Consider the following 24,006-nt stretch of genomic DNA (forward strand, 5'->3'; position numbering starts at 1 on the left):
CAAAACAGTGATAAACACACACTGACAACTTGTATTTTCTGCACAGTTGCACTGATACCAGCTGCCGGGTATGGAAGACTGGAAACTGACACTGAACTCCTCATTCGGCCAAAGACACGCCAAAGCAAAGAGAATACATTTTCAAAATTAGATAACGTACGTGGAGAAGTCCAATATGACGGAAGAGACCACAAGGAAGTGACTAAAGAATTTCAAGTCAAACAACCTCAGTCAGTGCCAGGAGTGACTGAGTCCAGTGGAACAGACTCAGAGGCCATGGCTAACTCAGCAAATCCAAGCCTGTGGACCATGCTAGGAAACATTTTTTCTTTTGGGTCTGAGAAGAATCACGAGACTTCCTGGGGGTTAACGGAAATCAATGCTTTCAAAAATATGCAATCAAAAGCTGTTCCTCTGGATAACATTTTCAGAGTATGCAACTCTCAGCCTCCCAGTATATGTAATGTGTCGACAACTTCTCTGTTTAGCAAACACTGTGCCATTCATGTATTTCCATGGGACCAGGAATACTTTGATTCAGAACCCAGCTTGACTGTGACATATGGAAAGGTAGTTAAACTCCTTTCTCCCAAGCAGCAGCAGCAGACTAAAACAAAGCAAAATGTCCCATCTCCTGAAAAAGAGCAGCAAATATCAGAACCGTCAGATCAAAAACAAATTAGCCCAGACCATAGTCAAGAAGCAGATATGGCGTGTGTACTCCAGGTTGTCTGGAATGGACTCGAGGAATTGAAGAACGCCCTAAAATACACTAAAGCTATAGAGGTTCTCCATCTTGGAAAAGTCTGGGTTAGTATCCCATTGCTCATCGATTTGTTCGAGCGGGCACCAGTAACATCTCTCATTGTGAGACTTATTGTTACTGTTTTTGGCATATCCAATATGCCACGGGTAGCTTGCCGGGCTCTCCGAGAGGAGCGGAGGAATCGAATTTGGGTCAGCCGCGTGAAAGGCGAACGCCCTACCGCTGTGCTATCGCTCCAGCCTTAGTATAAATTTTATAATTTGGTAGAAATTAGTTTTACTTGATCTTCCCCCATATCATGAATTAGAGTGATTTTTTTATTTTTTAAAAAATTTGTAGGTACAAACTGAAAAGCAGTATTGTAAGAAACTGAAGCCTACAGGATGAGCCGGGGAGTTCAAAGGGCTGGGTGCTCGTCCCCAGCCCCACCTGGCCCCCTGAGTACTAAGAGTTGCACCTAGCACCCCCGGTGTGGCTCCTCCCCTCAAAAGAAAAATGTCTACAGGGTTATTTTTCTGATTGCATGATAACATCCTTGTTTAGGTAAAGGCTGTGTCTTTTCTGCCTAAGAAAACTTGAACAAGTATAAGGTAAGGCAGGTACAGGCCCGGCCTGAGTCCTTTCGTGGCTGAGTAGTACAAGGATCCAAACTCAGGCGGGCTGCCTTGTCATGGAGTGTCCTGCAAGGCTGCACATCTTTAAATACCTATAATGGGTTTGTTCCCAAGTATTTGAAAGCAAAGGAGGTGCTTGTTAATGTTGGGTGAACTGGCCCACGGAGGGGGAGTTCCACAGCATGACCTTCCTGTCTGGTGATGGCTGCTGGACCTGAACGTCCCCAGGTACTACTTGCTCTGCTCAGCCTGTACCTGGCAGAGGAGGAGAGCACCTGCTGTTCCACCTTCTCATCCGACTGCAGATATTAATGTTTAATATATGTGAAACGGTTCACCAGCTCCATTTGTTTGAACTTAGTTTTGGCCCATGGTGAAGTGACACTTGCCAGTGATAAAGGGAAGAGATGATTAGGACAGGAAGGAATCAAAGGAAAGAGTATCACCTCTGTAGATTTTTATTTTTTAATTTTTTTTAACTCTTCGCTAGTTTTTTTTTTTTCTTTTTGGGCCACACCCGGCGATGCACAGGGGTTACTCCTAGCTCTGCACTCAGAAATTATTCCTGGTGGTGCTCTGAGGACCAGATGGGATGCTGGGAATTGAACCCGGGCCTGCCTCGTGCAAGGCAAATACCCTACCTGCTGTGCTATTGCTCCAGCCCCTCTTCACTAGTTTAACCTAGGAGTCTTATGCAGGCAATTTATCGCATTTCCCCCGCTTTGGCCTTTGTAGTGTAAAAGCCCTGGGCTGTTGCCCCGTTTCTCTGAGCCTGGAGAGATTCCACTGCATCGTTAGAATCAGAATACCTGACTCTGTTTCTATGCATGTTCTGCCGGTCATTAAGAACACCTCGGTCGTTTCCTTTAATTTGTAGGGCAAGGGCAGGGTGAAGAAGTGCTGATGGTGAAGGCCTGGTACCACAGAGGGTTGCGGTACAGTCTCTGCTTCCCCCGGGCCTTGGGACGAGGCAGTGGCTTCAGAGCAGCCTGAGCAGAGAGGAAGCGCTTTCTGAAGAAATGAACTGGAAGCTCAAAATGTTTGATAAAATAATATGTCTGGTTATATAATATCCATATGCCTAGGCTCTGAATTGTGATAGTTTTGTACTTTTGTCTTAATTTGTATGTATTAATATTTATGCTGTGAATTTTTTTCTTGCACTCAACCATATTATACATATATTTTTTTAAATTTCAGATTCCAGATGACCTGAGAAGGAGACTAAATATAGAAATGCATTCAGTAGTCAAAATAACTGAAGTGGAAATCATCCCCCAAATTCCAAGATCCCTAAAACTACAACCTAGAGAAAACTTAGTGAGTTCAGTTGATGTTGTATTGCAACTGTCTACATGCACTGCATTTCTACATATATTGTAACATTTCTGGTTGCTGTAGTTAAGTCATAATAGTAGGGCTGGCGAGATAGTACTGGGGTAAGACCTTGCATACTCCCAACCTGGGTTTCATCCCGGGAAACACATGTGGTCCCCTGAGCCCCACCAGGAGTGATCCCTGAGCACAGAGCCAGGAATAAGCCCTGAGCACTGCTGGGTGTGGCCCCAAACGAAAAGTAATAATACGGTACTCCTTTTTGCTAGAAGGGCATAGGAAATAATTATTTCCCTTTATTTATTGTGTTGCATATGTCACATAAGGAGGCTATTTTAATTAAAGTATACAGTTGTGTAGCATTACATTCATACTACTCATGGGTTGGTACAGGGGTTAGGTCAAGTTTGATCCCATGTACCACATATAATCCTTCAAGCACTACCAGGGGTCACTCACTCCACAGAAACAGGAATAATCCCTGTACACCACCTGGTGTGGTCCAAACCCTCCTCCCAAATATATGTAAATACAAAAATTTTTTTAACTGTCATCTGTTTTCAAAACACTTTTATCACTCCCAACAATAGATTATGGAAGGTGAATCAACTGATCAGAGAGAAAAATAGTGTTTAAAAATATTGTCTGCCATAGAGACAGGGGTGGGGTCTTTGGGGCAGTGGGAAAGATACGGGGGCGTTGTTGGTGGAAAATGTACAGTGGTGGATAGATGGGTGGTCAATCATTTTATGACTGAAACTCAATCATTAAAGCTTTGTAACTACCTCAAGGTGATCAATAAAAAAAATAAATGAAATACACACCCATGCACACACACTCTATTGCTGCTTAAAATAGTACAGTGTGGAGGGCATTTGCTTTGCTTGAGGCTGACCTGCATTCCATCCTCAGTACCTCACATGGTATCCTGAGCACCACCAGTGCAGAGCCAGGAGTAACTCTTGAGCATCGCCAGGTGTGACCCAGAAAACAAAACAACAACAAAAAACAAACAAATTGCTGTTTCAACCAGTATATTGAATCCACATTGTCCTCATTGTCCTATGATGCCAAATTCTGAATACAGACCATGACTATGAACGTCCTTCACTGGTTTTGTTTAGTACTGTTTAGATTTTGTTAGCAAATAGCTACTTAAATAGTAAGGTTAATGCCAAGTATTGGGTTAATGAATTACTGTTCTTCTCTCTGGCAGCCTAAAGATGTAAGTGAAGATGACATAAAATCTGTGTTCTTTTCATGGGTACAGCAGTCTACTACCACCACACTTCCTTTAATAATATCAGAGGAAGAATACATTAAACTGAGAATTAAAGATGGTAGGTACATTTTATTTATTTTGCTTTTTTTTTCAATTGAAGTCATCAATTTTTTTAATTGTTTTTTTTTCCCAATGTGTGACACGTGAACAAGGCAGTGTACTTAGTGGCCATTAAGCAGATTTAACATACTGAAATTTATCTAAATTTCAATAAATTTTATATTTAAACTCAAATTATTTCACCTTGGCACTAGTACTAACTCTGCACTTACTACTTTCTTTCCAATAGGGCTGAAGGAGTTTTGTCTGAATACAGCTCATTCTTGGGGAAAAGAAAAAGAAAAAAATATTTTTCTGTTGAGTACCAGTCTTGTGCAAAAGATCCCACTACAAGTAACTATATACTATTGAATATTAAATGAATTGACAGTTGTCACATGTGATTGATATAAAGTATGAATTTACCTGTATGACTATGCATCATAAAATGCCTAAGAGGAATAACTTGATTTAAAATATTTTTTATGATCTCTTTATTTAAACAAAATATTATCTTAAATTTAAAATAAAAAAATCAATACCCTAGTTTTAAATTATTCTACTAATGAAACAAAAAATTATTTTTAGTGGTTTGAATTTTTTTATTAGGGTTTATTATTTTTAGTGGTTTGATTTTTGTATTAGGGTTTGATTTTTAACATTTGTATTCTCTCACTTGCAGTTTTGATTCACTACCCTTATTGTTTTGGCAGTTTTAAAGTTCTGAATTCACAAATATTATCTGGTTACTTTTTTTCTAGAACTATTTTGTAAGTGGTCATTTTAGAGTAATATATTTATATATGATACTCATTCGTGTGATTATAGAATCAAAGGTGCTATGGTCATTTTCAGTTCTGTGATTTGGAATTAGACACATTGTTCTCCACTTTTGAAATGTAATTTAAGACATAGCAATCAAGGAAGATAGAAGAATGATGAAAAGATGACTAGGACAGTAGTACAGTATACAGTGCATAGGGCTATTGCCTTGCATGCTGCCGACCCAGGTTCCATCCCAACCAATCCATATGGTCCTCTGGGACCTGCCAAGGGTGACCCCTCACACCACTGGGTATGTGCCCCCCACCCTTTGTCCCCCCCCCAAATTTTTTTTCTTGGGACTGGATAGCGGTCCGGCACGTGCCTTGCATGCAGATTTGATTCCTAGCATTCCATATGATCCCCTGAGAGACCCCAAGAGTAATTGTTGAGTGCAATTATTAGGAGTCAGACAGCCTTGCATGGCCCCCACACAAAACAACAACAAAAGAATTGTGAAATGAATAAATGTGACACGAAATAAAAGCACAAATAAAAAAATTTTTATCAACTGTTACAGCAAAGACATTCTTTACTATTTTTGATCCTATGAATTTATGTTCTTTGAATCAAAATATTGTCAATACTATTTTAAGGAATGTTCTTGCATGTGCAATATATGTTTCCTCCCCAGTGAAACAGAACCAGAAATTCAGTTTCCTGGGACCTGAAAACACAGGCAAAAGATGTACTTTTGATATGTAAACCTGATTTTTCCTTGCTACTATAGGTCCTTCTAGATCCTATGGTAAAAGAAGAAAACAATGAGGAAATTGACTTTATCCTTCCTTTTTTAAAGCTGAACTGCTTGGGGTAAGAAGTTATGGCCAAACTAGCATGTTTTACAGACATATTTACATTTTTTCCAGCAAGCTACTATGTATAAATATATAAATTATTAAAATAGTGTAATTTTACTAATGAATTAATAGATTTTTAAAAAATTTTTTCTCTGTTTCCATGCCTAGATTAATAATTTGTCTTGTCTTCTTAGATAACTAACGGTCTGAAGCTTATTAGAAATTTTACTTTGAGAATTGATATTTAAGAAGAAATCAACTATAATGACCTGGATCATAGGTGCTTAAATAAAATAATGATTCTTAGAACTAACACATTTATTTTAATAGTTAAATCCAAAAATGTTAGTTGAATGTTTTAAAAATATTTCAAATTAAGTTATTCCTTTATTGCTGTAACTGTAATAAATTTACTATTGTTAATGTAATTCTAAACTTGATTTTTTTTTTTCTTTTTCTTTTTGGGTCACACCCGGCGATGCACAGGGGTTTCTCCTGGTTCTACACTCAGGAATTACTCCTGGCAGTGCTCAGGGGACCATATGGGATGCTGGGATTCAAACCCGGGTCGGCCGCGTGCAAGGCAAACGCCCTACCTGCTGTGCTATCGCTCCAGCCCCTGTAATTCTAAACTTGAATACAAATCTGAAAAAAAGCTTCTGATGTGTTCTCTTAAACAAGAACCTCACATAAAATTTAACTTATAATTCTTCACAGAAGCCATTAGCAAATGGGGTAGCAAATGGGGTAGATTTGATTTCCTAAAATAGTATAACTGTTTTAGTGAAAAGATTAAGCTTTCATAATATTTCATGTGTTATAGTAATCATGTAGAAAGTAAAGTCTTTTCTGTCCAGACGAATTATAGGAATTGATGTTTCTATTATAAATTAAATGATAGATTCAAGAAGGGAGTTGAAGGGGTTGGAGTGATAGAAAAGCACCCAGGGCATTTGCCTTGCATGTGGCCAATCTGAATTCAATCCCTGACACCCCATTTGGTCCCCCAAGTACAACCAGGAGTAATTCCTGAGTGCAAAGCCTGGAGTAACCACTCAGTATTGCCAGGTGCAGCCCCCAAATAAAAACAAAACAAAAACTGTATTCCATAGGTTACAAATAGGAGAAAATTAGTTTTTGGTTAGTGTAACACTTTAAAATTCCTATTTATGTCAGAGTGATAGCTTGCCTTGCACATGGCCAATTCTGATTTGATCCCTGGTGCCATATATGGTTCCCTGAGCACCCCAGGGGTGACTCCTGAGCATTGCCTGGTGTGAGTGACTCCCTCCACACACACACACAAACAAAAAGCTCACACAGGAAAATTTCTTTATGATTAAAAAAAATTTCCCAGTTACAATTACTGAACACCAAAGCAAAATACATGTTTAAATACAAAATACACATTCCTAAAGGAGTGAGTGCTTGTAGGGCAAAATTTTTAGTGGTAGCACTCATTTGAAAGAAAAAAACCCTGGCTTTAAAAGCTGTGACTGGGGCTGGAGCGATAGTACAGTGGGTAGGGCGTTTGCCTTGCACGCAGCCAACCTGGGTTCGATTCCCAGCATCCCATATGGTCCCCCGAGCACCACCAGGAGTAATTCCTGAGTGCAGAGCCAGGAGTAACCCCTGTGCATTGCCGAGTGTGACCCAAGAAGCAAAAAAAAAAATGCAGTCTTGGGGTAGAGTGATAAACAGCAGGTCGGGTGTTTGTCTTGCACGAGTGTGCCAGTGTTGTGTCATATTGCAACTTACCTGTTTTGCAGAGGTGTGTGTTCCATAGGCGTCTCCTCCATAGAGCACGTCACTCAGAGCCTCCTGGGGCGTCCTCTCTCTCGGCAGCTCATGGCTCTCGTGGCAGGACTTAGGAATGGAGGCCTTTTGCTCACAGGAGGAAAGGTATGTGTAAACTATGCTCATTTTCACTAGTAGTAAGCTTAGCCCCTCTCTCTGGCTTTTCATCTTGTCTTATATGTGCTTGTTAATATAAGATGTAGGAAGCATTCTTTCATTTCATAATTTTGAGTGCCTTATTAAATATTGGGGGGAAAGGTGATATAAATTGATGCTAAATAAGACTAATGTTCTTCCTGCCTTTATCTCCCCTTCACCCATACCAGATGATTTGATTATAGGATTTTTCTTAATGATAGGGTCTATTGATTTTCAAATATTGAACCAGTCTTTCATCCCTGTAAAAAAACAAACAAACAAACAAACTTACTTTGGTAACATGCTGAGGGAAGTCCGTCTGAAGGAAAGGGAGGGATGAGTATTTATGAAGAATTTCTTTCCCAGTTTTTCTTTACTCTCTGACATCTTCCTGAATCCGAATCTTCAAATGTCACCCACCATACTGTGATCATAAAGGTCCAGAGATCAGTTGGGTTCTTTTTCCTCCAACTTTGTTGTGACTTAATTGGCATATAATGTTGGGTAGTATTTGATTGATGAAACTGACTCTTGATGATTGCCATCGTGACAGAAGGTATTCCCATGATTTAATATATTAACTTTCTTATGAAGCAACTGTTTTCTAGGGGTATGGAAAATCGACATTAGCCAAGGCAATCTGTAAAGAAGCATTTGATATATTGGATGCCCATGTGGAGACAATTGACTGTAAAGCTTTACGAGGTACAAATGCAGTTAAAACTAAATTTCCTTTTATGTAGATAGAAATGTTATTTATTGTTCTTAATGAATGCAAATGTCTAATATTTCTATTTATCAGGCATTAGAATACCTTAGGAAATTTGCAGTTCTAATACTCTTGTTTATTTTGGTTTGGGGGCCACTCCCAGCAGTGCCCAGGGCTTACTCCTGGTTCTGTGCTCAGGGGTCACTCCTGGTGGGCTTCGGGAATCACGTGGTACTGGACTTCACTATGCATAAGGCACACACCTTACCCCCTGAATTATCTCTCTGGCCTCTGACATTTTAATGTTCTGGATAAAAAATTTAAACTCTTTGAGCTTGATGGAATCCTCTTGCGACCCCACCCCACCCCCACCCTGAGCAGGACTCCGGGCCCAGGACCCCTCCTGTGGATTCTCAGTGTAGTGATGTGGTGCTGAGTCCTTTGCAGCCTTCTGTCACTCTGTAGTGGCTTGGTGCTCAGTCCAGCTGTGTTGGGGGCCACCAGCCAGGGGTGGTTGAGGGCCACAGGGTGTCAAGGCTCTAGCTCAGGCCCACGCCTGCTGGGCATAGACTCTGCCATCAGCACTCGCGCCCTGGCCCAGGGAGATCTTTCTTGTTTGTAACCAAAATTCTTAGTGGACTGTATCCCTGGAAATGCCAGCTTGTGCCGCTCTGAGAAAGGGTATCGAGTCTGCCCTAAATCATCTCCAAGTCGCCTTGGAGGAAGGAAGTGTCTCGGGGAAGGGAAGGTGGGTGGTCGTCCACAGCAGGAAGGGGAATGATGATTCACCACATGAACTTTTGTGTTTTTTTTTTCTGGGGGGGGTCACACCTGGCGATGCACAGGGGTCACTCCTGTCTCTGCACTCAGGAAATAATACTCCTGGCAGTGCTTAGAGGACCATATGGGATGCTGGGAATTGAACCCGGGTCAGCATGCAAGTCAAATGCCCTACCTACTATGCTGTCACTTCAGCCCCGAACTTTTGTGTTCTTAAAGGTTTTTGTTATCTGCACGATTGTCTGTGTGGTTTCTTTATCTGGTGTGGGGGGCCACACCTGGCAGAGCAGGGGAGCTCTTCCTCACTGCAATGATGAAAGGACCATATGGAATTGAACCCAGAGCTCCAGGATACAACCCTGTACCCCAACCTTTTGAGCCAGCTCTTGGCCCTATCCAGTTTTTTAAAACTGGAAAGGTTTTATGTAGGTAGTTAATTTTATCTTTTGCTGCACTACCAAGTTTTCCTCACTAGTCAGTATATTCAGATATTTAAGTGTACAGTAAAAAATTAAAGAGTGGTCCTTAAATACCCACGACTTCATTTGCTGTTGAGGTGGTTTTAGAGACATTGTTTGTGTCTGTGTCCTACTGTAAGCATCAGAAATAATTTTATCTCTTTATGTGCACTTGGGAATTTTATGGTGAATATTTTAGGGTTTTTTTTTTGTAATTTTATGTTTTCTCTTTGGAAATTAAAACTTTCTAATTCAGGGCCGGAGCGATAGCACAGCGGGTAGGGCATTTGCCTTGCACGTGGCCGACCCAGGTTCGATCCCCGGCATCCCATATGGTCCCCCGAGTACTGCCAGGAGTAATTCCTGAGTGCAAAGCCAGGAGTACCCCCTGAGCATCACTGGGTGTGACCCAAAAAGCAAAAAAACAAAAACAAAAACAAAAAAACCCAAAAAAACCCCAACTTTCTAAGTCAGGACTTTTGAAGCCAAATCTGATTCAAATAGAGTGACTTTAAGATCTCAAAACTGCTACATTCATGTGCAGTTTTACCTGGATCCTGAACCTTTACTCTCGTTTACACTTTTCCTGCATCCTGCTTTTATTTTACTGTTTTGTTATAAGCTAATCAAAAAGTATCTGTAGAATGAAACTGTCTATAAACAAATATAGACTGAGTTATTGTAGAATGTTCTTTTTTTTTGGCTTTAAAAAATTTCAGCACTTTTTCTGAGTCTTTTGCAGCCATATTAATTAAATCTTGTTAATAATGAACAAATTGTGATGACTGGCATATGTTTCAAATACTTTGTAGAAATCAACTTTTGGGGGGAGCGGGGGGGGGGGCCCGGAGGGAGGGACCCTGGGGCCGTCAATGGAGGAGAATGGGCACTGGTGGAGGGATGGGTACTCAAGTATTGTATAACTGTAACACAGGCATGAAACTCTGTAACTGCACCCTCACGGTGACTCATTAATTAAAAAAAAAAAATTAGCGCAACATTCTCTGGATTATATATGAGTTTTTCTCATTCTTTCATAACTCCTTTTGAATTTTGCTCCCCTTTGTCTATTTGCATTTCTCAGAAATAAACTTTTCGATGAGTTTCGACAAGTCAAAAAAAAAATCAACTTTTAGCTTTTTTAGTGCCTTCATAAAGGAAGCTTGAAATTCCCTTGCTCTGAGGTAACAGTGAAATCACTTTTTATCGTTTGCATTCAGGGAAAAGGCTGGAAAACATACAAAAATCTCTGGAGGCGGCTTTCTCAGAGGCCGTGTGGAGGCAGCCTTCTGTCGTTCTGCTTGACGACCTGGACCTTCTCGTCGGCCTGCCTGCGCTTCCAGAACACGAGCATGGGCCTGACACTGTGCAGAGCCAGCGACTTGCATACGGTAACACACCCACTCATTGGCTTCAGGCCCGTGTGTCTGGTCAGATAGTGTTTTCAGCCTTCAGGGTCAATTTGCTCTCTTTAGAGGAAAGAATATGTGCTATGTTGTGTCACCTTCTTGTTGTTGCTGTTTGTTTTGGGGCCAAATCTGGCAGCGTTCAGGGCTTATTCCAGGCTCTGTGACAAGGGATCAACTCCTGGTGGGCTCAGGGGACCATCTCGGGTGCCGGGTATCCAACCTGGATTGGCTGTGTGCAAAGCCCGTGCCCTGTCTGCTGTACTGATGCTCCACTTTAAAATTCAATGTTAAGTTATCACTTTAAATTTGATTTGTGAAAATGCCCAGCAGGCTTCAGGGGCCATTTCTAGCTTGGTGCTCAGGGACTTTGTGGTGCCAGGGGTTGAACCCAGGCATGCAAAGCATGGACTCCAACTAGTTGGGTTCTTTAGCCCCTAGGTAATTTTTTAAAAATGAACATATACTTTTGCCAGTGAATCCCTGTAGCACTGTCATCCCATTGTTCATTGGTTTGCTCGAGTGGGCACCAGTAACGTCTCCATTTTGAGACTTGTTTTACTGTTTTTGGCATATCGAATATGCCACGGGTAGCTTGCCAGGCTCTGCTGTATGGGTGAGATACTCCCGGCAGTTTGCCGGGCTCTCCAAGAGGGACGAAGGAATCGAACCCGGGTCAGCTGCGTGCAAGGCGAACGCCCTATCGCTATCGATTCAGCCAATGGGATGACAGTGATACAGTGATATATTTTTGAACTTTCATGTTCCTCTTTACTAGTATTTCACACTGTATTGCTTAATTCTAGCTTTGAACAATATAATGAAAGAATTTATTTCTATGGGAAGCTTGGTCGCCCTCATTGCCACCAGCCAGTCTCAGCATTCTCTGCATCCTTTACTTGTGTCTGCTCAAGGAATTCATATATTTCAGTGCATTCAACATCTTCAGCCTCCTAATCAGGTAATGTACTACTTAGTGGGTAACATACTACTTGTGAAGATTACTGACATATGTTCCTCCTTACAGAATTTTTTTTAAAATTTTAAAATATTTTTACATGAATCACTGTGAGGTACAGTTACAGACTTACAAACTTTCGTGCTTATGTTTCAGTCATACAATGGTCGAGTACCCATCCCTCCACCAGTGCCCATTCTCCACCACCAATGATCCCAGTATCCCTCCCACCACCCCCACCCCTCCCCCCCTCCCCACCCTGCCTCTGTGGCAGGGCATTCCCTTTTGCTCTCTCTCCTTTTGGGTGTTGTGGTTTGCAATATAGGTATTGAGTGGCCATCATGTTCAGTCTATCGTCTACTTTCAGCTGGCATCTACCATGCCGAGCGGGCCCTCCTAGCACCCTTTACTTGGTGGTTCCTTCTCTAGCTGAGCTGCCTTTTCCCCCAGCATATGACGCCAGCTTTCAAGCTGTGGAGCAATCCTCCTGGTACATATCTCTACTATTCTTAGGTCCTTACAGAATTTTTTAAATTTGATGATGAATGACTTGGAATGTTTGCCAGTATAAATGATCTTTAGAATATTTAGAAGTTGGGACAAGAGAAAGAGAGTATAGCGGATAGAACTCTTGCCTTGAACATTGCTGACTTGAGTTTGATCCTTTGCGCTGCTTATAATTCTCCAGGTCCTGCCAGGAGTGCTCCCTGAGCACAGCCCAGTGTGGCCCCCAAACCAAAACAAATAAAAGATATGGTGCCTGTTGTGTTAGATGCACAGTGCTTGGGTTTTTGTTTGGTTTGGTTTTTTTGGGGGGTGTCACCCAACAGTGCTCAGAACTGAGAGGCTCTGGGGACTATTTGGGGTGCTGGGGATCAAACCTAGATTGGCCACGTGCAAAGAAAGCACATTACCTGCTGTACGTTACCTGCTGAACGTTACCAGCTTCCTAGAGGCACAACTTTAAACAAAAAAAAACACTTCTTTAAATTCTATTCCGTGAAAAAGAAGATTATTCTTTTTTAATTTATTAACTTTTAGGGTTTTTTTGGGGGGCAGCCATACTCGAGGTGCTTAGGGGTTACTGCTGGCTCTCTGCTTAGGAATTACTACTGGTGGTGCTCAGGGGAACATACGAGGTGTTGGGGATTAAACCCTGAGTCAACCGCATGCAAGGCAAATACCCTTCTTGCTGTACTATTGCACCAGCCTGAATTATTTTTAAAAAAACAATTTTAATTTGTTATTAAAGTTAATGCATTTGGACATGTATTTCAGGTGTGCAGCATTAAAAATCAGTGTATTGTATGTACTGTATTAAGTTCTCCACTGAAGGTACAAATCATTTGAAATACTTCTCTCTACTTTTCAAGGAAATTTTATTCTGGAAAACATTATTTTTTTTTTCATTAAAGGTGTTTTTTTGTTGTTTTGTCACGCCCGGCAGTGCTCAGGACTTACTCCTGGCTCAGTGCTCAGAGATCACTGTTGGCATGGCTTGGAGAAACATATATGCTGGGGATTGAACCTGGGTCAGCCGAGTGCAAAGCAAGCACCCTATTCACTGTACCACTCCAGCTCAGTTTTCTTTTTTTCTTAATATTTCATTTAAAAGAAAACAAGTTCTGAAGATTCTGAAATGCTTAATTTCTGTTGAGATTTGAACACATCATGGAAATTAGAATGTCTTTTGTTTGGGCTTATGTAAATGGCAGTAAAATTATATACATACATATATATTTCAAATGTACAGTGAGATTTGGGCATATACTGAAGTATGTATGCAAGTTAACTGATGATGCAAATTAAATGAACTCATCTAACACCTTGTGTATTACCTTATCTTAGCATTTATTTGTTTTAAGAAAGAGTAGGGTGCATGCCGTGCATGCAGCTGACACAGGTTTGATCCCCGGCACTCTGTGTGTTCCCCAAGAACCGCCAGGAGTCATCCCTGAACACCGCTGGGTGTGGCCCCAAAACAAGGAAAAAAAAAGAAAAAGAAAATCTTTTTTGGGAGGGTTGGAGGAACAGCACAGCCAGCAGTGCTCAAGGATCACTCCTGGTTGTGCTGCAGTGACCATACACAGTGCCGGGGAATTAACCAAAGTTGTCCAAGGCAAGTGCCTCAACCCCTGTGCTCTCTCTCCAGATCTTTGAAAGTCTTGTTTAATTTTTCTTCACCTCTCCTTTTGTTGTTGTGGTATGTGAGAGGTCACAGCCTTGGCTGTGGTGTTCCCGGGCTTATACATTTCCAGCTGAGGACTTTGCGGGCTTGGCTATGGTTCAGTGGGAGTCGCATAAATTTGGTTGTGGTACTTGCACACTTGGTATGCTGGGGATGCATTCACTGTTTTGTATTTTTAATATAATGCCAAGGATCACACCACGAGAGCCAGGGATCACATTCCATGGTGGTACGGAGTGTGATCAGTCTTTCAGGCTCATACATGCAAGGTAGGTACTCTGCCACATTCTCGGGTCCCTAACATTTTTTTTACTGGGTTTCGGATGGCAGTAAGCTCAAAGGAGCATGTCCTAGTAAGTTCTACTACCAAGTATACCTAAGCTTGTTTAAATTCTTATCTAGCATTTGAATTTTTATCTTTTTTTTTAATTTTGGGCCACACCTGGTGGTGTTCAGGGATTGCTCCTAATTCTGTGCTCAGGAATCACTTCTGGCAGACATGAGGGAACATATGTGGTGCCTGAGATCAAACCCAGGTTGGGTGTGTGCAAGGCAAACACCCTATCTGCTGTGTACTATCACTCTAGCCCCCTCTAATTAAATTCTCCTCTAGCTCAGTGCTCATGCCCTGTGTTAATTAGCTTACTGAAGAACAAAAGCCTTATGCCAATGATTAAGCATAGCAGAATAATTATGGTATCAGATATTTAATGGCCTTAGGAATAAGGTTTATAGGCAAAAGCAAATGAACTGGTATTATTTAAAGAAATCTTCTGGGGCCAGCAAGACTGCAGCAAGGGTTGGCCACATGCTTTGCATGTACGAGCTCCAGGTTCAATTCCTGGCACTGAGTCCTTGAGCACCTACAGGTGTGGCACAAGCAGAATCCTACTGGAAAAGGAAATATTTACCAATGTGAAATTTTTTTTCTTACAATTTTATTGAGGTAAAATAAAGACCACAAATTCACTGACGTGTGCCTTTTAAAAATCAGTTTTAACAAATATACTCAGCATGATGCCATCACCGTGTTTAAGGGAGCCAGCATTTCCATCCTTCCAGGAAGCTTTCTAGTGCCCTTTCATAATCCATCATTGTTCGCTCCTACCAAACACACACTAATTTGCTTTTCATCACTGTAGATTGCGTCAGCCTGATTATTTTTCTCAAAATATCTGTACTAAGATTTGCAAGTGAGGGGCCAGAATGATAGTACAGTGAGAAGGGCATTTGCACATGACCCAGCTTTCATACCCAGCATCCTGTGGTTCCCTGAGCACTGCCAGGAGTAACTCCTGAGTGTAAAGCCAGGAGTAACCAGGATTAATCCCTGAGCATCACTGGATGTGACCCAAAAAGCAGTTAAAAAAAAATTGCAAGTGAGTAACATTAAAATTGTGCTTTTTATGTTCTTTTTTTCAGGAGCAAAGGTGTGAAATTTTGCATCACATAATAAAAAATAAACTGGGTTGTGAAATTAACAAATTCACTGATCTTAATCTGCAACGGATAGCTAAAGAAACAGAAGGGTTTGTGGCCAGAGATTTCACTGTGCTTGTGGATCGAGCTATACATTCTTGTCTCTCTCATCACAGTATATCAACTAAAGAGGGTATGTGGTACTGTTAAAACCCAAACTTGAGGGCTGGAGAGATAGCAGAGTGGGTAAGGCATTTGCCTAGCATGCGGCCAACCCGGGTTCCATCCCCGACACCCCATACAGTCCCTGGAGCCCACAGGACGTGATTCCTGAGTGCAGAGCCAGAAGTAAGCCCTGAGCATCGCCGGGTGTGGCCCAAAAACAAAATCCAAAAAACCAAAACTCTAAAAATTAAAATTTGAGGACCAGAGAGGTAGTATAGGGATTAAAATATTTGCTTTAAATATGACTGAACCGAGTTCGATCTCTGGCACCTCGTGTGGCACCAACCACTACCAGAGGTCACTCCTGAGCATAGAAACAGGAGTAGTCCCTGAGTACCCCCAGGTGTGGCCCAACATCTCTCCCCCCCCATAAATCTTAAATCTTAAATCAAACCTTAAATCTTTCCAGTATGGAAAAATGCAACTGTAGTTAAGGCAAGAACATCCCATTTAAGTCTTCAAGTAAGCATTTAGATAGAAAACTGACCTTTTTAGCTAAGATAACATACTATAAAAATTTATGTGCAAGTATGACTTCCACAAAAATTTTTACTTTTTTTCTTAAAAAAACAGAATTAGTTTTAACAACTTTGGACTTCCAAAAGGCTCTCCAGGGATTTACTCCTGCATCTCTACGAAATGTTAACCTGCATAAGCCTAGGGACCTGGGCTGGGATAAGATCGGTGGACTGCATGAGGTGCGACAGATACTCATGGATACTATCCAGCTGCCAGCCAAGGTACTTCAGTAAACTCAAGGACTTAATTCAGAGGAACCACTGAAGCCTTCTCTTTGGCTTTATGTGTTGACTTGTCCAATCTTTTTAATTTGCAAATAGTAAGCGAGTGTCCAAATACTCAGCAGTAGAATGGTAATTTAATAGTTTTTTAAAAATTGTTTGATAAATTCCTTGCCCCTGTACGAAGAAAGTTGGGTGATATTTCTGATAGCTGTTGTGATATGAACTGCACAAATCTCATGTTTTGCTTAAATCATTCCAGATTAAAGCACAATGATCTGTCAGCTAAAATTTGAACAAAGAATGGAATAAGCAGACCAGGATAAAGGGAACAGAGGTAGAGTATTCTTTAGAAGATCAGAAAGCAAAATCTAGGAGAACTAGTGTCAGAGCCCTGGGAGGGAAGGATCATTAAATGAGAGTGGAGACCTATACCAAGAAGTAAAGAAAGGGTGGTAAAGACCTCCATTCCCTACATGTGGTTGATGAATCCTGGGACTGAACACTGACACTTCATGTATATGGGGTATATCCCAGTACTGTGAGATAAAAGTGAGAGTACATGGACATGGAAGTACTTGTCAGGTAAATCATGAACTCAAATGCTGGAGTGGGCACCACGCCTTAGAATCCAGATACATGTAGACCATAAGCATTATGGCTGCATTTAGATTAGAGTGTAGAAATGAGGCTGGAATTTTGTCAGCAGGTATAAGTAGGTAAGCTAGTAGAGAAGGAACGTCCCTCTATACTGGTTGCTGATAGTCGCCTAACGTTTGCCTTTCTTGTTCAGAATGTTCTTATTCTGTGAAAAGCTGGTGATGCAAAAGCTGATAAAGCACTCTATTCATCATGGGAAGTCCTCGGAGGGGTTATTATTGTCGATGATCATCATGCACGTTTGTCTACTCCTTTCTTTCTTTGAATATATTTAAATAGGTAGCTGTCATAACTTGCACTATGAACGATGCAAGTAGAAATATGTGTCAGAAAACTGGCTTTTATTTTCTAAATGTATTTAGGTGCGAGGGGATAGCCCCAGGCATGTGCAAGGCCACAGCTTCAAGGGCTTTGAGTGTGCCACAAAGTAAGAAACTGGCAAAAATGGAAATAGGTTAGGATGAAGTTATGTTTGTCTTATATAGAATATATTCCTTGACCCAACTAGAGAAAAGTCTGTGAGTTTATATGTTACTTTGAGGAATTTCATTTTCTCTTGCATACTGTTTAAAAATGGAGCATTTGTTGCCATCCGAATACTTAGCTCTATGTTTTAAATTTAAGCTCTTTTGTCTTCTGTGTTTTTTAGTATCCAGAATTATTCGCAAACTTGCCTATACGACAGAGAACGGGAGTGCTGATGTATGGTCCTCCTGGGACAGGAAAAACCTTGCTAGCTGGGGTAATTGCACGAGAGAGTGGAATGAATTTTATTAGCATCAAGGTATGGTTTGCATTTTTTAAATTGAAGTAAACTGTACATAACAGCTACTCTACAGTGTATAATTCAGAGGCATTATTTATTCATAGCACTGTACCTCTCCTTTCAAAACTTTTTTGTCTGTTTTTGGGGCACACCCAGTGGTGCTCAGGGTTTCCTCCGGGTTCTGCACTCTGGGCTCACTCCTGGTGGATCATGTGAGGTTCGAGGGATTGAACCCAGGGAGACTGCTTGAGAGGCAAGTGCCCTACCCACTGTACTATCACTCTGGCCCCTTATTTTAAAAGTTTTTTCAGTTGACTTTCAGAAATGATAGATATATATACAAGAAAATTTGTTTCCATAATTAAGACAACAGGTTAAGGTAATTCATGGAACATTATAATCTTTGGAGTCACTAAAGATTTGTTTCATTTTGGGCCATACTGCCAGAGCACCCAGCGGTGTCAGGGCTCACTCCTGGCTGTGAGCTCAGGGATCATACTTGGAGGTGTGCACGGGACCATGTGTGGTATTGGAGGTGAACCAGGTCAACCCCATGCAAGGCAACCTCCCTACCTGCTGTACTATTTCTTTGGCCTATGGAGTCTCCAAATACTTTAATAGGTACACTTTTTCCCTTTTAAAATGATTCATTCACTGTCACTGTCACTATCACTATCGTCCCGTTGGTCATCGATTTGCTCGAGCAGGCACCAGTAACGTCTTCATTGTGAGATTTATTGTTACTGTTTATGGCATATCAAATACACCACGGGTAGCTTGCCAGGCTCTGCCATCCAGGCTAGATACTTTCAGTAGCTTGCCAGCCTCTCCAGAAGGGATGGAGGAATCGAATCCGGGTCGGCGGCGTGCAAGGCAAACGCCCTACCCGCTGTGCTATCACTCCAGCCCAAAATGGTTCATTCCTAAGTAAATTATTATTCAGTATGTTACATGTGGCAGGCAGTTATTTTGCACTGGGAATTCAGCAGTGAACACAGCCTTTTTGGAACAAACATTCTATCAGTGGTTTGTTTAAGGAGACAGTAAACAGGCTTATTGGACAGAGCACTGTCTACAGTCAGGTGCAGCAGGAAATCTCCAGGAAGCCAAGAAGCATAAGAAGTTGTAGACTCTCAGGAGCAGCCACAGATGGAAATGTCAGGCAGGATCTTTCAGGCTGTAGCCGTCTGTCAGAGATCTAAGTGACATGAAACAACAAGCCATAAGAATATAAGGGCCTCACATGCTGGGGGAAAAGGCAGCTGAGATAAAGGAACACCTAGTAGAGAATGTTGGGAAGACCAACTCAGGTTGAAAGCTGCGTGCCAAAAGTAGACTATAGACTGAACATGATGGCCACTCAATACCTCTATTGAAAACTACAACATCCAACAGGAGAGAGAACAAAAGGGAATTCTGCTGCAGAGGCAGGGTGGCGTGGGGGAGGTGGGACGGATACTGGAAACATTGGTGGAGGAGAATGGGCACTGGTGGAGGGATGTAAACAATCACTGTATGACTGAAATGCAAACATGAAAGTTCATAAGTTTGTAACTGTACTAATAAAAATCTTAAAAAAAAATATAAGGGGACAAGGGCTGGAGCGATAGTACAAAGGGTACGGCATTTGCCTTGCACGCGGCCAACCAGGGTTCAATCCCTGGCATCCCATATGGCTCCCCCAAGCACTGCTAGGGGTAATTCCTGAGCGCAGAACCAGGAGTAACCTCTGTGCATTGCTGGGTGTGACCCAAAAAGCCAGGATATATATATATATATATATATATATAGACAAATCTAAGCAGAGGAAATACCAACCAACTGTAGTATATTCTTGTGCGTATTTGAGATATCCGTTGAATCATATTAAAACTTTTCCTTGAATGGATGAGGCTTTCAGTCAAATAAAAGTTACATGGTCTTTAAATAATTTTATCTTAATTCTGCCTTAATTTTATTTTTACTAATAGGGGCCAGAGTTACTCAGCAAATATATTGGAGCAAGTGAACAAGCTGTTCGGGATATTTTTATTAGGTGGGTTCTCTAAGAATTTTTTTAATTAACTCTTATCAGCTAGCATTTTTCAGTCTCGTTTTGAGGAACTGCTACTTGAAACCCATGATTTATGTGAGTTGTTGGTAACCTAGGGGAACCTCTTTTTTTACCAAATAACTTTTAAATATACTACATCTTTATGTTAAAATTTGGAAATTACTTGCTTTTTTTTAATAATAGATGTAGAACTCTTTGTTAGGAATAATAAGGACATGACCAAAAACCATGTTAAAAATAGAGGAATATATGAGATATTATATTGAGCTTTATTTCAGCATATTTGAAACTTGGGTAACAGACAAAATTGACCAAAGAAGTCAAAACATGAAGAGTCTTTGACTGTAAGAGAAAAATGAATCCCTAGTTCTTTTACACCCATTAAACATCAGACCCCACTAGGAGAGTTTTACTGGACTTTCCAGGAGCAGATCATTCAGTCAGATGTTGTACCCGGACTTTGCTTCCCTGCCGTACTTTTTTTTTTTTTTTTTTTTTTTGCTTTTTGGGTCACACCCAACGATGCTCAGGGGTTACTCCTGGCTTTGCACTCAGGAATTACTCCTGGCAGTGCTTGGGGGACCATATGGGATGCCGGGGATCGAACCCGGGTCGGCCTCGTGCAAGGCAAACGCTCTACCCGCTGTGCTATCGCTCCGGCCCCCCTGCCATACTCTTTTAGTAAGACACTAGTTGGTTTTCTGTGGTCAGCATGACAGGTATTTTGTACTGGGGCACTTCTCCAGACTCAACCACCCCTTCAACCATGAATTGATAGTCCTTCCAATTTAAAGGAAATTAGGCAATAAAATTAAGTCACAATTCATGTTAGAAATAGAAAAAAAAACCACGTAATTAAAATATTTTCTAGGGGTCCAGAGATCTATCAGAAAATAAGGCACCTGCCTTGGACATGACCATCTCTGGTCCCATCTCCTGCATTGCACTTTCCTTCTGGCACCACCGGGTTTGGTCCAAACACCCAACCCCATCCCAAAAATGCATTTTCTAGAAAGCCCTTGCAAGCAATATAAAATTATGAGTTTGTCAACTTTTAAGTGGGTGAAAGGCATGAATAAACATTTTATAAAAAGAAGCAAAATAGTAAATAAGCATACAGAAAAAAATTATTGGCAATAACAGTCAGAGAAGTACTTATTAAATATAACCAGTTTATTTTCAGAGTGCTTCCTTTGTTGTCCTTCTGGTTATTAATCAGTAGAGTGAGCAGACGTTTGCCAAGTTCCAGTGTAAGAGCTGTGGTTTTATCCAAATCTGTTAGTTACTGGGACTGGAATAGAGTGACGAGGTAGTGGGAGGATCATTTGGAAATTGACCCTAATCTGCTTCTGACTTTGTGAATCTGAATAGCCGAGGTGCCTGCTCTTACAGGTCTTAACACCCTCCTCGCACCAGGTTACTAGCAATCTTCTTCATCATTGTCAGTGTAAGAGGTTAAATAAAATAAAAAGGTTTCTCAGTAGGTTTCTTTTGCTTCTCTTAATGTTTATTTTAATTTTATGGCATTTATATATTATCTATATGTGTTTTAAATTGTGTTATTACTATATTACATACTAGGGAAATGATTTCATTACAGTTTTTTTAAAAAGACTTATTTTAATCCCTGTCCAGAAGATATGGGTCTTAGGCACAAACACTGACCTAACTCCTAGTCTACTAACAATGTAATTATTTATGCCTTGCCTTAAAAAAAAAAAAAACAAAAAACCCAGTTTATTATATAGGTGAAAATAGCTTCGTTATGAGTGAGTTTCTTTGTAAACTCTAAAGCCCAATTCAGGTCTGAAATGTCGGTTCCCCCAGGGCCCAGGCTGCGAAGCCCTGCATCCTTTTCTTTGATGAGTTCGAATCCATGGCTCCTCGGCGAGGCCACGATAACACGGGAGTCACTGACCGCGTCGTCAATCAGTTGCTGACTCAGTTGGACGGAGTAGAAAGCTTACAGGGTAAAGACCATAAATTTAGAAATACCTTCTGAGAACAGAATTTCACTGGGATTTAATAAAGAATTTTTTTCCCCTCTCCAGGTGTTTACGTCTTGGCTGCTACTAGTCGTCCCGATTTAATCGACCCTGCCCTGCTTAGGCCTGGCCGGCTAGATAAATGTGTATACTGTCCTCCTCCTGACCAGGTGACAGTTTTATACTTGGAGTCTAAAACCTAACAAATGCTGTATTCTTTCTGTGTCCTTAGAATACCAGCTCTTTTAGATAGAGACCTTGTCACAATTTGCTTATAGCAAGAGAAGATTCTGAATTAGCTGCAAAACTCTTTGATCCAGTGGTTTCCACGCAAGTCTGTGAACTTCGCATTTTATTGTAGACCAATTAGGAAAAAAAGAAAAATTTGAAAATATGCAGTTTTAGTCTTAGTGTTCAAACATATGTTTGCTTTTGAAGCACTTTCTTGTCACACTTGCTCAAATCTAGAAAGCATTGCCTGAATAAGAAATTATTTACAAGGGACTAGAACGGGTAGGGCATTTGCTTTGCACGCAGCTGACCCTGGTCCAATCCCCGGGATCTCATATGGTCCCCCGAACACTGGCAAGAGTAACCCCTGAGCATTGCTGGATGTGACCCTAAAGCTTAAAAAAAAAAAAAAAGGAAAAGGAAAGAAAGTTCTGAGGAGAATTGATAATATCCTGTGGCACATTCAACTTAGATTTGTGCACTTGAGAGAATGCTCAGTGGGCTCAGTCCTAGGCACTGCATGGGCCCCCCAAGCATTAGGTGTTACCCCCATCCTAAACTTTTTAAAGTTGATTAATGGGAAAGTCATAAGGTACTCAGGTTAACATTTATTTGTTAAAGTAACTAATTTTTCTCCCTTCAGGTGTCACGTCTGGAAATTTTAAATGCTCTTAGTGTCTCTCTACCTCTGGCAGATGACGTGGACCTTCAGCATGTGGCATCAGTGACTGACTCCTTTACAGGGGCTGATTTGAAGGCATTGCTGTACAATGCCCAGTTAGAAGCCTTACATGGACGACTGCTGTCCTGTGGACTCGCAGTGAGTTACAGGAGGACAGTTACTATGGTGTGTCAGGAGAGCAGCTCAGTGTCAAAATCTCAACAAAGCAGGGCTGGAGCGATAGCACAGTGGGTAGGGCATTTGCCTTGCACGAGGCCGACCGGGATTCGATTCCCAGCATCCCATATGAGATCCCTCCCATATGAGATCCCTCTGAGCACCGCCAGGGGTAATTCCTGAGTGCAGAGCCAGGACTGACCCCAGGTGTGACCCAAAAAAAAAAAAAAAAAAAAAAAAACAACAAAGCTATAATCTTTTAAATAAGGGTCAAACCGCATAGAAATTCACTTACAAAGATTTTGTAGTTGGAATATTGACTTTGCAGAGCATTTATAATTATGAAGAGTTCGCTGTCTTTAACATTAACTTTAACACCAGACTATTGCAAAATACAGTGATGTGGGAGGGATAATTATTAAATTGAGACATCATGAACTAGATAATAGAAATTTTACTTTTTACTGAACAGAAAATGATTTTGTTTTTATTCTGAACTTAAATTATCTGATATCTGACTAATAACAACCACTTTTGTATGGCTCCTATATCCTATTGATGTCCAAATTTTGAGATCACTTTCTTGCCAGTACAATAAGATATCTTAAGTTTATCTTGAATTCACTTTAGCTAAGCATTGGAATCATTTTTTTAAGGATAATGGTTGCATTTAAATTCTAGCAGCAGTTGAACTATGTGACATTATAGGCTACCCCTCTCCCCTAGATTTAGGTCCTGAAGGTCCTAAATCACATATTATTTTGGCAAGTCACTGAAGATTCCCTCCCGCCACCTTTATTTCTATGTAAAAGACAGAAATACTTTATCATGATAAAGCATGGCTGATTCATCACTCTAGAGTAAAAAGTATATAGAAATTGAAAGAACAGACTTAAAAATAAAATCCAGAGGCCCGAGTCTTAACGTTGTTGTTACAGCCTCTTTGCCACCATATTTGTCAAATTATTTTTATTTCCATCTTTTCTTTAATAATTTT

General features: G+C 40.9%; 1 protein-coding gene across 1 annotated transcript in view; it reads left to right on the forward strand.

Moving 5' to 3' along the window:
• The window catches only part of PEX1 (peroxisomal biogenesis factor 1), a 37,248-nt gene that overhangs the window by 7,689 nt on the left and 5,553 nt on the right, over positions 1-24,006 (forward strand). Inside the window, exons 5-20 of the mRNA XM_004602176.2 lie at positions 47-810; positions 2,581-2,700; positions 3,932-4,055; positions 4,287-4,390; positions 5,589-5,671; positions 7,428-7,560; positions 8,202-8,298; positions 10,761-10,931; positions 11,753-11,907; positions 15,515-15,704; positions 16,310-16,476; positions 17,786-17,920; positions 19,873-19,937; positions 21,783-21,925; positions 22,007-22,110; positions 22,815-22,991. Coding sequence (XP_004602233.2) covers positions 47-810; positions 2,581-2,700; positions 3,932-4,055; positions 4,287-4,390; positions 5,589-5,671; positions 7,428-7,560; positions 8,202-8,298; positions 10,761-10,931; positions 11,753-11,907; positions 15,515-15,704; positions 16,310-16,476; positions 17,786-17,920; positions 19,873-19,937; positions 21,783-21,925; positions 22,007-22,110; positions 22,815-22,991 — 2,732 coding nt within the window. The remainder of the gene's footprint in view (positions 1-46; positions 811-2,580; positions 2,701-3,931; positions 4,056-4,286; positions 4,391-5,588; positions 5,672-7,427; positions 7,561-8,201; positions 8,299-10,760; positions 10,932-11,752; positions 11,908-15,514; positions 15,705-16,309; positions 16,477-17,785; positions 17,921-19,872; positions 19,938-21,782; positions 21,926-22,006; positions 22,111-22,814; positions 22,992-24,006) is intronic.

The sequence above is a fragment of the Sorex araneus genome, chromosome 1 (genome assembly GCF_027595985.1).
Source record: "Sorex araneus isolate mSorAra2 chromosome 1, mSorAra2.pri, whole genome shotgun sequence".
NCBI classification, from domain to species: Eukaryota; Metazoa; Chordata; class Mammalia; order Eulipotyphla; family Soricidae; genus Sorex; species Sorex araneus.